Source organism: Phacochoerus africanus, chromosome 2, assembly GCF_016906955.1.
Source record: "Phacochoerus africanus isolate WHEZ1 chromosome 2, ROS_Pafr_v1, whole genome shotgun sequence".
Taxonomy (NCBI): Eukaryota; Metazoa; Chordata; class Mammalia; order Artiodactyla; family Suidae; genus Phacochoerus; species Phacochoerus africanus.
The window spans coordinates 97,602,544-97,617,644 of NC_062545.1; the positions used below are offsets into that span (position 1 = coordinate 97,602,544).

The 15,101-nt window shown below is 39.7% G+C and overlaps 1 protein-coding gene across 4 annotated transcripts in view; it reads right to left on the reverse strand.

The window, feature by feature from the left end:
* Positions 1 to 15,101, reverse strand: part of EPG5 (ectopic P-granules 5 autophagy tethering factor) — a 117,567-nt gene that overhangs the window by 21,111 nt on the left and 81,355 nt on the right. For 3 of the 4 annotated variants that reach the window (XM_047764107.1, XM_047764089.1, XM_047764116.1), the window contains 6 exons: positions 12,946 to 13,140; positions 10,850 to 11,063; positions 8,385 to 8,533; positions 7,646 to 7,847; positions 5,367 to 5,439; positions 3,878 to 3,981 (listed from right to left, as the gene is read on the reverse strand). In XM_047764107.1, the coding sequence (XP_047620063.1) occupies positions 3,878 to 3,981; positions 5,367 to 5,439; positions 7,646 to 7,847; positions 8,385 to 8,533; positions 10,850 to 11,063; positions 12,946 to 13,140 (937 nt within the window). The remainder of the gene's footprint in view (positions 1 to 3,877; positions 3,982 to 5,366; positions 5,440 to 7,645; positions 7,848 to 8,384; positions 8,534 to 10,849; positions 11,064 to 12,945; positions 13,141 to 15,101) is intronic. The other variant, XM_047764098.1, reaches the window with a different exon arrangement.

The following is a 15,101-nucleotide window of genomic DNA, read 5'->3' on the forward strand; positions in this document are numbered from 1 at the left end:
ATTCAGTACAAAGAAATGAACTATCAAGTCATAAAAGACACAGAGATACCTAAGGTCATGTTACTAGGCAAAAGAAACCCATCTGAAAAGCTACAAAATGGTTTACAGCCATACCACCCTGAATGTGCCCGATCTGGTCTGAAAAGCTACAAAATGTATGATTTAAATTATATGACATCCTAGAAAAGCTACAACTATGGAGAAAGGAAAAGAAATCCGAAGTTGCCAAAAGTTAGTGGGGAGGGAGGGATGGATAAGGCAGAGCACAGAGGATATTTAGGGCAGTGAAACTACGTGATACTGTAATGGTGGTTACACATCATTATACGATTATCCAAAACCACAGGATGTGCAATACCCAGAGTGAATCGTAATATAAACTATGGTCTTGGGGTGATTATGTGTCAGTGTAGGTTAATCAACTGTAACAAATGTGCCACTCTGGTGGGGGATGTTAATAGTGACGGTGGGATGGGCATGTGGACCAGGGAGCAAAGGGTACATAGGAACTCTGTACTTTCTGCTCAATTGTGCTGTGAACATAAAAGCACTCTAAAAAAATAAAGTCTATTTTTTATATATAGAAGATATTAGGTGACATTATTTTATATATATAACATATTGTTATATATTGATATATACATATTATATAATCTAGTATCTGATGTTATATATATGTATTATGTATAAAACACTAGGTGACATATTGTTAGCTCCATGATTCAGTGCCACATAAATCGCAGCAGCCAAGGAGCTACGCCATTCAGCTCTCCCTTCACACAGAATTTGCCACAGATCAGGCTACAGCACCTCAGGCCCCCAGCACTTGAGCACCAGGGTTGAGACCATACTTCTCCCAGGCAGCCCTCAGCCAACAACTGAGTACAGACCTGGACACTTCTGCCCAATGTGGACTCCTCAATAAGGAATCTTTGTACTGGAACTTCCTATCCAACTGGCCAACACTTTCTGAGAGCTGCCATGCAGGCTGGGACTCTTTCTTCTGACTCTCCTTTCACAGGTGTTAGACTTGCACTGGGTATGAAGGCTTTCCTTGCCTATCCCTACCCCTCTCTCTCTTATCTTCACAGGCATTTCCCCAAATAAATCTCAGCACTCTGGTACCATCATGGTGTCTGCATCCCAAGAACTCAAATGGCAACAATGTGCTATAAAGACTTAGGGACAGGAGGAGTTCCCGTTGTGGCTCAGCAGGTTAAGAACCCAACTAGCATCCATTAAGATGTGGGTTTGATCCCTAGCCTCACTCCGTAGGTTAAGGATCCAGTGTTGCTGCAAGCTAGCATATACAGCTTGGATCCCACATGGCTGTGGTGTAGGCTGGCAGCTGCAGCTCCAATTCAACCCCTCGCCTGGGAACTTTCATATGCTGCAGGAGCAATCCTATGAAAAAAAAAAAATTTAATTGATAGAACACTGTAAACCAACTATAATGGGAGAAATAAAAATCATTAATTAAAAAATTTTAAAATAAAATAAAAAGAAAAAAATTTTTAAAAAAGACTTAGGGATAGGAAATAAATGTACAAGCATAAACAGATGTACAGTAAAAGATAAAGGACCTGAAGTAGTGGAATTAGCACATCCAGGTAGTGGAATTAGCACAACCAAAAGTACGGCAGAAGGAAGGTCCAAGGACCTTTAGGGAACAGTGAGTAGAAAAGTATGGCTTAATGGAATATTTCCCTTAAAAAACCAACCATCACATAAAGTTGCTCAAGTGCTCTGGGCCAGACACATCTGAATTCTGGGCTAAAATGCTTAAAAGTTTCTGCATAAGAACATAACAGCAATAAAAACAGAATTTTAGGAAAACTCAAACTACTGTACAGGCAGGAACAGAAACAAAATAAGAAAAACCAGTAGGAAGCTATTGCAAGAATGGACTGGGTGGACCTAATAGCCTCATAAACTTCCCAATATAAAATATTTAAATTCACTACATAAAATACATCTCTGAAAATGCACAGCAAGATAGACTCAGTGGGAGAAAACCCCAGGGGCCAGAAGCGGAGAGCGGTCAGGAAAGAAGAGCATTAAACTGATGCTGAAGCCTCAGTTGCATTGGGGCTGTTTGCTAATGTGGGGTTTCAACAGCCCAAGGAAACAGAAGACAAGAGCTTCTAAGAACTATACCCTCACTGAGAGGGCAGATAAGGTTGAGGGGGAAGCAGATCTTCTCTGCCTTCACCTGGACTCAGTCAAGGAGGCAAGAAAGTTGGCTGTGGTGATTGAGTCTGGGGTTTGATTTCATGTTATCTTGTAGTGTGAGAAACCCAGGCCAAGGAATAACATAGCTCCAATTGGCAATAAATGCAGGTCTTCTCTGGAGGCACACACCCTCATCCTAGTCCTTATGACATTTCCACAGATACTCTCTAAATAAGGGCTCACAATAGAAAATTACAATACATACAAGGAAACAAGCATCTGAAGGAACATCAAACAGCAGCATGAACCCCCTCTACCCCCCCCACACAATAGAAATTTCAGCTAATGGAATCAGTAGAAATAAATCATCGAGGAGTTCCGGTCGTGGTGCAGCAGAAACGAACCCGACTAGGAACCATGAGGTTTCGGGTTCGATCCCTGGCCTCACTCAGTGGGTTAATGATCCTTAGGTTAAGTGAGCTGTGGTGTGGGTCGAAGACGCTGCTCGGATCCTGCACTGTTGTGGCTGTGGTGTAGGCCGGCAGCTTGTAGCTCCAATTCAACCCCTAGTCTGGGAACCTCCATATGCTGCAGGTGCAACCCTAAAAAACAAAAATCAATTAATCATCAAGGAAAGTAAGCAAGTTTAAACATTCTAAAGAAATAAAAATTGGGAGTTCCCGTCGTGGCACAGTGGTTAACGAATCTGACTAGGAACCATGAGGTTGCGGGTTCGATCCCTGGTCTGCTCAGTGGGTTAAGGATCCGGCGTTGCCATGAGCTGTAGTGTAGGTCAAAGATGTGGCTTGGATCCCATGTTGCTGTGGCTCTGGCATAGGCCAGTGGCTACAGCTCCAATTGTACCCCTAGCCTGGGAACCTCCATATGCCGTGGGAGCGGCCCTAGAAAAGGCAGAAAAAAGAAATAAAAATTGAAATTTTAAAGAAATAAGATACACTCAAAGCACTGGGTACATTCTTTCTTTCTTTTTCCCTTTTTTTTGGTCTTTTTAGGGCCACACCTACAGTATATAAAAGTTCCCAGCCTAGGGGCCGAATCAGAGCTGTAGCTGCTGGTCTACACCACAGCCACAGCAATTCCAGATCCAAGCTGCATCTGCAACCTAAATCACAGATCATAGTACCACCAGATCCTTAACCCAATGAGCAAGGCCAGGGATTGAACCCGTGTCTTTAAGGATACTAGTTGGATTTATTATCACTGAGCCACATGGAAACTCCCACGCTGGAGAAATTTCTAAAAACAAACATAACTTCTAGAAACTAAAATGAAAAATTCAATGGATTTTTTTTTTAAAGCAGGTTTAGACATAGCTGGAGAGAAGGAATAAGCTAGAAGAAAGATCTCAAGAATCTGCCCCAAATGAAGCACAAAAAAACCCCCAAGAAAACACACCAAAAAAAGTGAAGAGTCATAGAAAATAGAATATGGGGGAAAGACAATATTTGAAAAGAGGAAAGCCTATCTTCCATAACTGATGACGCTGAGCACTACCTCACCAAAAAGCTAAGACGTTACATACTTTACAGGAAATAATTGTATTGGTGACCTTTCTTTAGGCAAAGATGAGAGCCTAGCAATAAAATAAAATTAAATAAAGTAGGACATCAGAGGCAAAAGATTAACAGAATGACTTAAGGAAAAAGTGAAAACTAACCAGAAACATGATATAATTTCTTCCTACCTTTAAAACTCTGGTGCAATAAGTCAATGCAGTCAGTGAACAATTGGACAACACTTGAGGCCCCCGCAGCATCACTTTCCAGCCAGGGGTAATGTCGTTGGCTGCTTTAAATAAAAGAAACAAACCCTTAGAAATGAAATACTATGACTAAATTACTCTATGTCCCAGATTCTGGGGCTTGCCTAAGTCCTAGAAAAAAACTCTGTACTATGTAGCCCTACATTTAGACCACTTTAAAGGCTGTCAATTCTTGGGAGTGAATTGTACCTTTTAATATCAATCATATAATTTTATTTACTTTCCTTTCTACCCTTTATTCCAACACAATTAAGTTTCAGAAGTGTGTTATCTAAATAACTATCAAATTAACACCTTTCCACATCCAACTTATATCCCTGAACCTATCCCTTGTGTGTCTTGGTTACATTTCAAATGCCTTTGAAAAGTTTTATCTGCCTAAAGCATGGCGGGGGGGGAGGTCATGTAACAAAAAGGACCAGAAGTGAACAGAGAGAAGTAACCAAGAAAAAAACTCTTGATATGAGAATTTTAGCTTCTGAATTTGGCACTAAAAATTCAATAGGAAAATAAATTCCATTAATTCTTCCTGGATGTAAACAGGCAGGGTGTGTTATGGTCAGCAGTCTCAGGGCCACTATAAAATCCTGAAATTTGCAGATTGGTTAAGGATGGCCCTCTGGCAAAAGCAAAGACCCAAAACCTTTCCTCTTTTCCTCCATGGGCTCTGGAAGCAGCTTGGGAGATATGAAAAGCCTGTACATGGGGGTCAAATCTCTGAGCCCAGGTCCCAGGCCTGGCCCTCATGGGCTGTAGGATCTGAATGTGACATTCAGGTTTTCTGAATCTCAGGATCAGATTAATTTATACTTATGAAAACTCGAAATACTGTGATATTTACCACTGTTATAATTTTTACAAAACTCTGGACATCTAGCTTATGCTCGTATGTTTTTAGGAGGAAAGAAAAGACTCAAAAGGCAACTCCTTGCATTTGAACAGCTCTACACCTCAGTTTTAAATGCTTGTGAAATAATGCTTTCATTTAGTTTAGAGTTCATGTTAAAAGGGTAATTCTTACCCACTAATCTGAAAGCCAACTTAGTTCCCAAAAATAACTGATACTGGGTAAAATCAAGTTAGTCTCATATTTTGCAGTGTTATATTATCAAAACTTAATTCAAGAGCGCAATACCAGTTTTTTAGAAATAAGATACCAAATTCATTCAACTTCTTTACTGTGGAAAGCTGGAAATGAGCATCCAGTTTTGTTTCAAAATCAATAGCTCTGCTCAGACTAACAATTCCACAAACAGAAAATGTCTTCATTTTGTAAAGAAGCATTTTTCTAAAGTTAAACATGGACCTACACTAAAAATCAATCTGCAAACCACCACCTGTACTAAAAACACCATCCAAACTTTAAGTCTGTAAATTTCAAAAGAATTTGAATACTGGAAAAACTGCTTACCTTTCATTGTCCTCTAAAACAAGGATCCACGGCTTAAAGAGCTGGACAATTACTGAATGCAAGGTTCTTAGCACTAAAACAAAGCACAATTATTAGAGACAAGAAACAAACCCATCACATGTCAACAGGCACATGAAAAGATGCTTGACATTACTAATTATCAGAGAAATGCAAATAAAAACCACGATGAGATAGCACCTTACACCTGTCAGAATGGCTATCACCAAAAATAATACAAATACCAAATGTTGGTGAGGATCTGTAAAAAGGGAACCCCTGTACACTATTTATAGGAATGTAAATTGGTGCGGCCATTGTGGAACACAGTATGGAGGTTTCTTAAAAAAATAAAAATAGAACTACCATATGATCCAACAATTCCACTCCTGGGCATACATCCAAAGAAAACAAAAACACTAATCGAAAAGATACATGCACCCAATGTTCATATAGCATCATTATCCAGGTGAAAATGTGGTATGTATGTGCAATGGAATACTATTTAGCTATTTAAAAAGAATGAAATTTCACCATTTGCAGCAACACGGATAGACTTGAAGGGTATTATGCGAAGTGAAAGAAGTCAAACAAAAACAAATATTAAAAAAGAGAAGAAAAACAAATATCATATGACATCACTTATACGTGGAATCTAAAAAATACAAAAACTAGTAAATATATCAAAAAAGAAGCAGACCAACAGATAGAACAAACTAGTGGTTACCAGTGGGTGGAGGGAAGGGGAGAGGAGCAACACAGCGGCAGGGGATTAAAAGGTACAAACTATTAGGTATAAAATACATATAAGGCTGTATATATTGTACAACATCAGGAATATAGCCAGTATCTTGGAATAACTAAATGGAGTATAACTTTTAAAAATCGCAAATCCATGGAGGTTCCCGTCGTGGTGTAGCAGAAATGACGATGACTAGGAACCATGAGGTTTCAGGTTCGATCCCTAGCCTCGCTCAGTGGGCTGAGGACCCAGTGTTGCCGTGAGCTGTGGTGTAGGTCTCAAGACACGACTCGGATCTGGCGTTGCTGTGGCTGTGGCGTAGGCCAGAAGCAACAGCTCTGATTAAGCCGCTAGCCTGGGAAACCTCTATATGCCTCGGGTGCGGCCCTCAAAAGACAAAAAAAAAAAATTGTGAATCCCTCCATTGTATACCTGTAACTCACATAATATTATACATCAATTATACTTCAATTAAAGTAAAAAGACACAAGCCCACCCTTTGTCAATATCATTGATAACTGTATCGAAAATCTACTTGTCTGTATACTCATAAACCTACGGTAATACACAACGTTTTTTTTTGTTGTTGTTTGTTTGTTTGTCTTTTTGCCTTTTTGCCTTTTCTTGAACCACTCCCGATTCATATGGAAGTTCCCAGGCTAGGGGTCTAATCGGAGCTGTAGCCACTGGCCTACTCCAAGGCCATAGCAACACGGGATCCGAGCCGCGTCTGCGACCCACAACACAGCTCATGGCAATGCCGGATCCCCAACCCACTGAGCAAGGCCAAGGATCGAATCCGCAACCTCATGGTTCTTAGTCGGATTCGTTAACCACTGCGCCACGATGGGAACTCCACAAACAACACTTTTTATAACAAAGTGTGTTTCAGTTTTCATTTGCTGCAATGAAATTTCTTAAACTGAAGTTTTGTCACAACACAATGTCATGGATAATTTTATAACACACTTGTATTAAAAGATAAAAACTTAAATATTCTTAATGAGCTAAATAATAGAAAGAAAGAGTTGGAGACTGAAACCTGTCTCTTTTATCCCACCCTACAAAGGAAGGGCAGAAACAAGCTGAAGTAAGCACCTGCTGAGTAAGTTAATATAGGTATGACACATATCTGGGTTCACACTGTACTATGTATTTCCTATTTCTTCTTCTTGACATTCAGATATATAGATTTATTACCAAGATTTAAATCTTTTATTGTGCCTTTTCAAGTCTCTTCTAATGGAAAGTCAGAACGCCTAGCTACATGTTGCACTGAAGGCACATTACCTGGATTAGCAATGAGATCCTGCTGTGTAGCACTGAGAACTATGTCTAGTCACTTATGATGGAGCATGATAATGGGAGAAAAAAGGATGCATACATGTATGTGTAACTAGGTCACCATGCTGTACAGTAGGAAAAAAAAATTGTATTTGGGAAACAACAATAAAAAAAAAAAACACTATGAATATCCTGTAATAAACCATAATGGAAAAGAATATGAAAAAGAAAAAATAAATAAATAAAGGCACATTACCTGTTTTGTTACTGGCAGATGGGTTTTGGGCCAAGCTGGCCATTTCTGAGTCAAGCAGCCTTTTTACAAGATAGCCCAAGAGTGTCTTCATATCAGCCATGTAAGGACTCCATTTTGAGAATAAACCAAAACTTTTAAAGTCCAATGTGGATAACCGAAGCTTATAAAAAAAGTTTGAGAGCCACTGAATAGTCTCCATCACCTGGAAGACAATGGTTGGTAAAAAAAAAAGTGCTGAGTGCCTACTTCCAGTAAAGTACTACGGTCGACTGTAAAGGGGGGCTTTGAATTTGTAATCAAGCTGTAAAGGTACACAGAATAGGAAAAGGAAATTGGCAGACTTCAAACGCTTTTTCAAGCAGAGGAACCATTTTTTCATATAAATTCATGTGAACCCATATCATATAAAACTGAAGAAGCTGAGGGCTCTGGGGACACTGCCCAAAGGCACCAGGGAAGCAAGTGGGTTAAGATGGTGGAGGCGGGGGAGACACACAGGGCCTGGGCTGCTCCTGAACACAGGGGTAGGACTCTAAGATGTGACAGAAAAGAAATTCAGGTACAGGGGGCACCAAGGGGAGGTGGATGACTGACAAAGAAAAGCACAGCTCCTAAAAATAATGCACAAAAGAGCATATTTTCAGATATAAATTTTAAATGAGTTGCCATTTTAAGTAAATTACAAAGGAAACGGAAGAGAAGCACACAACAAAAACTTCAGAGACCAAAAGCTACACACCTGCTTGTCTGACAAGAGAACATCCGGAGAGCTTTGAAGAACCGTGCTCTCAGCAGAAGCTGCCCCCTGCTGGCAGTTTGGGGCACAGCAGCCCAGGGCTCTCAGGGTGGCTTTCCAACACTCAGGGCTCAGCAGCTGCTCAGCAGAGCCTTACCCGGCAGGGACAGAGGACAGCAAGTCAGCATCCTTCACAAATTAACTTTTCAATTTGAGTCAAAGAACACATGTACTTATTAACATCAAATAAAAATCTAAAACATATTCATAAAGATCCATGGTAGAGAGATCAAAGCAAGGAGAACCTATTGAAAGGTCTGTCCACGTGGACACTTGACTTTCCTTGTTCTTGGTAACCCTGCTGGGAGTGAGCACAGCCAAGTCATCTGAGCTGGAATCTGGGAGGGACTCCCACCTACCAGCCCCTGACTGGGGAACGGTAAACATGCCATTTTCCTGGCTGGATGATGTGACAGAGACAAAACAAGGGAGACAGGTTGCAGAACTCAACTGCAGAGTCTACACTCTTCAGAAGAGGTCTGATACTCGCCCCTAAAATTCTACTCCTACACAGGGAAAACAAAAAACAATACAGACTATAGACGCTAGTAGTCTTCTATACAGAAGTAGAGACTACCAGCCAGCATTCTCCTACTGGCAAAACTCACTCCCCAGAGGACAGGATTAATAATTAATTAATTATTAATTAATGTCCTCAGGTCCTTTCTCCCAGAGGTGACACGAGGATCACACAGGAAAAAAGGCTCCTAAGGGCAGGTCTGGGGGAAAGATGATGAGGTCAGCTGTATTACTGAGTCTGAGGTATCTCGGGAACAGCAAGGGGTCTAGGACCAACAGCTACTGTGGTCTGGATCTCAGGGAAGAGGTCTGGACCCCAGCTATAGGTATGGGGTCATGCACAGCCAGAGGACATCAGGGAAGCTAGGGGAAATTGCAATGGGCTCACTCAGGGAAAATGGAGAGAGCAGATGGGCAGAGGATGAAACCCTGGGTACCCCAACATGGTGGCCAGGGACAGATACAGCACCAGGAGGCTGGAGGTCATGGAATCTGACAGATGTGGTGCTGCTATTCTTAAGCCTGCAGCTGGACTGCTTTTCCTAGGAAGCATAAATTTGCTGCTAAATCCAAGTCAAGGGCTGCCTATGTAAGCAATTCACAATCTCTTTAAGAGGTTTCGGGGAAAGAAACACAATATGGGTTTAATCAAATTTTGAAAATTTAGAGCAAAAATCAGCTATGCAAATAAGCATCAAAAATTATACAAGTACATTTCCATACCGCCATTCTCCATCTACTCTACAACTTGCCTCTGGAAGAAATTATGAAAGCTTGAAGTGCTTTGAAAATGGTACCCACATTTCAGTATTCTTCAGGTAGTCCAATACATAAGATCGCTCATTTATTCATTAAACTATTTCTATAAAGTAATACAAAGATTTGACATAGGAATTCCTGTCGTGGCTCAGTGGAAACAAACCTGACTAGCATCCATGAGCACGCAGGTTCAATCCTTGGCCTCGCTCATTGGGTTAAGGATCTGGCATTGCCATGAGCTGCAGTGTAGGTCACAGATGCGGTTCAGATCATGCATAGCTGTGGCTGTGGCGTAGGCCAGCGGCTACAGCTCCAATTTGACCCCTAGCCTGGGAACCTCCATATGCTGCAGGAGCAGCCCTAAAAAGACAAAAAAAAAAAAAAAGATTTGACATAAAACAAAATTTAGTTTTCTATTATATCTATAAATAGTATGAAGGTTAGATGAAAAAAGTAAATACTATCTCATTTTTCAAATTTCAGTACAATTCCTGCCTAGGGAAATTTCAAAAATAAAAAAGCCCACACCCTTTATTTTTCCTTTACTCTCCAATACTCGAATGGGAAAAACTGCAGGAGGGAGACAGAAATGGTGGAAATGTGAAAATTTTAATGTTGTTCTTTCTTTGGGCTAATATACAGAATACTATTATATAGGGAGATAGAATTCATTTGCAAAAAATTGGGGGGGGGGGAATCAGATTTATCCACCATATTGGAACTACAGAGAAACCAACTGACACATTAAACATATTGGAAAAGAGCAACCTCCATCCCTTCCAAAATCTGCAGTCATCAGAGTAATAAGCAAGCCCACCTTCGTCCCACCCCAGCTCAGGACAGCTGCAGAGTCAAGGTGAAGAAGTGGGGGAAAGACTGAAGACTCCAACCCCACTGTCCCAGTGCTGCCTCGCCCAATGAGGGCCCAGTCTAACAATTAGGACAGGAACTGACCAATTTACAGACAGCAACCTTTTGGGCATCGCTCATTGAGCAGTCTGGGTGAAGATTAGTGTTTCTAAGCACCTGCATACTTGTTTTATCTTTACATCTTTGGATGACATCTGTAGAATGGTACTTGTATTAAAATATTCACTGTGATCTAATCAGTCACAATTAAAAACACTTACTTTGCATCAGCAGCCTGAGAATGTCACTGTACTGGTCAGGGAACTGGTAGAGAAGAAGATAAGTCCAGTGCTTACAGAAAAGATTAAATGGCATCAGAATATCTTCATCTGGTTCAAGGCCCCAGGCAGTAAGTGCCAAATGAATGGACTCCAGAAGCCTGGTACGATCAGACAGAGGAGGTTTAGTGGCGTTTAACCATTGTTTAAGATCGAACTAAAAAGAAAAAGAAATAAAAAGCAGTTTTATTTACACTAGAAAATCAATTCAAATAGAGCAAACTAGGTACAAATTTAGTTTGAAAGTCAAAGCTTACTTAGCATTTAGGTTTTTATAAAGATTAAAACTAAAATTTATATACTTAAAATTTATATACTTGAAAGAATTAGAAGTTCTCATGGCTCAGTGTTAAGAATCCAACTAGTATCCATGAGGATGTGGGTTTGATCCCTGGCCTGAGTGGGTTAAACAATCCAGTGTTGCCGTAAGCTGTGGTTTAGGTGGCAGACTCAGCTCGGATCTAGCGTTGCTGCGGCTGTGGTGCAGGCCAGCAGCTGCAGCTCCAACTGGACCCCTAGACTGAGAACTTTCATATACTACAGGTGCAGCAGTAAAAAAAAGCAAAAAAAAAACAAAAATCTAGGTGGGTCGGTAACTGATGGTACCATTATGCCTGCATCTCTACTTCACTCTCTGGGATTGCAGAGGCAGTTTTCTCAGCTCTGCATGCTTTTTTGCAATTTAAAAATATTATTGGTAAGCTTTCCCTATAAGATGTGGATCAAAACTTTGTCGAGGAGTTCCTGTCGTGGCTCAGTGGTTAACACATCCGACTAGGAACCATGAGGTTGCAGGTTCGATCCCTGGCCTTGCTCAGTGGGTTAAGGATCCGGTGTTGCTGTGAGCTGTGATCCAAGATCCAAGTCGCAGATGAGCCTTGGATCTCGAGTTGCTGTGGCTCTGGTGTAGGCCAGTGGCTACAGCTCTGATTAGACCCCTAGCCTGGGAATCTCCATATGGCTCGGGTGTGGCTCAAGAAAAGGCAAAAAGACAAAAAACAAAAAAACTCTGTCATTCTTCTTCACTAGTCACAGTCCACAAACCAGTAGCCACTTTATGGAACCATGTTTCTAATGGCCATGTTTCTGAGTCTGCATCAATTAATAAAAATTTAGGGTGTTGTCCCCTCCAGAATCCCAAACTATAAAGCATATTCTCCCCCCATGACAACCTGAGATCAGTCCCCAGCCCCTAAAAAAGGCCCAGGTTTTATGATTCATACATGTCACATAAATAAAATTGAAGAGCTAAGGCTCTGAAATTCTCAAGTGGTTAAATAAATTCATTGCCTTGGTCTGAGTTAATAATATTCTATTTGGGAGTTCCCGTCGTGGCACGGTGGTTAACGAATCCAACTAGGAACCATGAGGTTGTGGGTTTGATCCCTGCCCTTGCTCAGTGGGTTAACGATCCGGCGTTGCCGTGAGCTGTGGTGTAGGTTACAGACATGGCTCGGATCCCGCGTTGCTGTGGCTCTGGCGTAGGCCAGTGGCTACAGCTCCGATTCAACCCCTAGCCTGGGAACCTCCATATGCCGCGGGAGCGGCCCAAAGAAATAGCAAAAAAAAAAAAAAAAAGACAAAAAAAATAAAAATAAAAAAATAATAATAATATTCTATTTGGAATAAGACAAAGGCAATTTGCTTAGATCTGGTTTTTCTAAATATAGGAGACTCTGACATATTACAACTCATTTATCAAACACAATTAAGGCATAAATACAGGATACATTCAAAAGAAGGATGTAATAAATTATTACTATGAATATTTCAAAACTGTACAGAGGTTTTGAAGAGAGTTTGGGAGCTGGTCCATTTTATACTACTTGGAGTATGACTGGCCTACATGACACCATTAATGCCCCCAGAAGAAGCAGCTGTGGATCAGACTACTTGAGGATGTATCAAATCTGAAAAGGGCCTGTGAGCCTCCCATCCATGTGGAGACAGAGCTCCGAAAGCCTCGCATTCCTGTGGAGCAGGAAACAACAACAGTGCCAACATTTGAGAGACAACATCAGGACTGAATCACCTCTCACCTTGGTTAGCAGCATGAAAATCATATCACTGTTGTCCTCACTCAGAAACTTTACCACTTTCTCATAGAGCTCTATGAACTCTGCAGGTGCGGCATTGGGCGTGAAGAAAGGAGACAAGAGAGAGCAGAGCCTCCTATTCTTCAGGATGGTCTGAAGGACTTTTCTGCATTCTGATTTAGTGCCACTGATAAACACCTTGAAGGAAAAAGGGAAAATGTCACCAGACTCTCCCCTCCCCAGCTTTTACTTAAGCAACCAAGTTTTAAGGAATAGTATATAAGGCAAATAGAATATTTTCTAAATGAAAATATGAAACAAGCAAAAGAAATCTAAAATCCACATAGATAAACCTATCACTTCCAATGAAAGTGATATTAAATATTCTGGATAATTCATGGATTTGAAGAAGCTATAGAAAATTTTTAAAAGATGAAAACATTGTAGTAATTTGAAATCAAAAATTTGCAATGCACCTACTATGATTACAAAGTATCCAACGTGATTCTGCATTATGTCAAAAAAGTAAAACTCCTAGGTTATAGATTTTATTGAGATGTGCTTTTAATCTTTTAAAAAGCTAACTTTCACAATTAATATATCCTCAAGGTAACTTTACCTCGTTTTAATTTGGTTCTAAAGTTTAAAAATACTAGACTATAAATGAATTTTTAAATAAACTCAGAATCAGGAAAGCTTTGATAAGCTTGACCATAGGCAGAAATAATAAAGAATAAGACTGAAAGATTGAAATACAAGAAAATTTAAATCCTGTAAGGCAAAATCATCATAAAATTAAAGAAAAATGACCTTACAACACATTCTAGACACTAGGCTAATGGTCTGAAGAGTTCTTTCAAAACAATAAAAAAATAAATAAACTCTCAAACAGAAAAATTTGGTGAGAAAATCCAGAAGATCATAGAAAAATAATTAAATTGCCAATAATCATTTTAAAAGTCATGCAGCTTAACAAGTACTTAAAGAAAAAAACAACTTAAAATAATCACAAATAATCACTTCCCCTATTAGATTAGCAAGATGTTAAAAGAATGACCATTCCTAATGTTAGTTTTAACATGGAGAATAATAAACTCAAACCGTGCTATGATAGTGTAAATAGGAACAAACTTCCCAGGGGAGCAGTATGACAATACACATCAAATCCTAGTCCCTTTGACAAAACAATCACACTTCTAGGAAAAGTAGGAAGTTACCCTAGGAAAAGTAGTCCCACCATTTCACAAAGATATATATTTATCTCAAGCTTACTACAATAAAACAGACAACCTACCTAAATATTCATCCAGAGGGCACTGACTAAACACAGTACAATACACCTGTACCATGGAACCCTATATACTAAATACCATGATATAGGTTGGTATTAATTATCAAGGAATAATGTATAAAACATAGTACAAATGAAAAAACAGGTAATAAAACAGCACATGCAGATTTTGAGTGCGTATCTGTTATACCTATATGTAAGAATGATATATCATTTTTACATATACACAATACACTAACAGACACAGATACACAAGACAAACTATAATGAAGTGTTAGCTATGTAACCACTATTTCCAACAGATTAGGATTATGAGAAATTTTTCTTCTTTATATTTTTTACGCTGCTTGCATTGCTTATAATAAGCACACATCAACCTGACAATTAAAAATCTATTCTAAAAAATCTGGCTCATTTCACTCAGTATGAGGTTCTCTAGCTCCATCCATGTTGCTGCAAATGGCACTATGTCATTCTTTTTTATGGCTGTACTTTAGTATCTGCTCAACATCACCTCCCTAAAATTACCCAATAAATAAGTACTCATTTAACTGAATTGGGGTAAGAATACATGGTTAATTAGTGTTTATATATTTTCCCACAAATGGCTTTCCTTTCTTATATGACAGGTTTTATAAATCTGCATGCATACATTGCCCTTGCCTGTGTTAAATATCCATATATTTAATCGTAAGTCAAATAAATAAATAAATGGTGACTAGTAACTAGGATGCAGCAGTGGAGAGGTGGGGCAAGCACTGAATATTGAGTCAGAAGACCCAGGTCCCTCTCAGCTCCAGGGCTCACCAGCTGTATTCTTTAAGCAAATCATTTAAGCTTTTAGAGACCAGTTTCCTCATATTTAGGA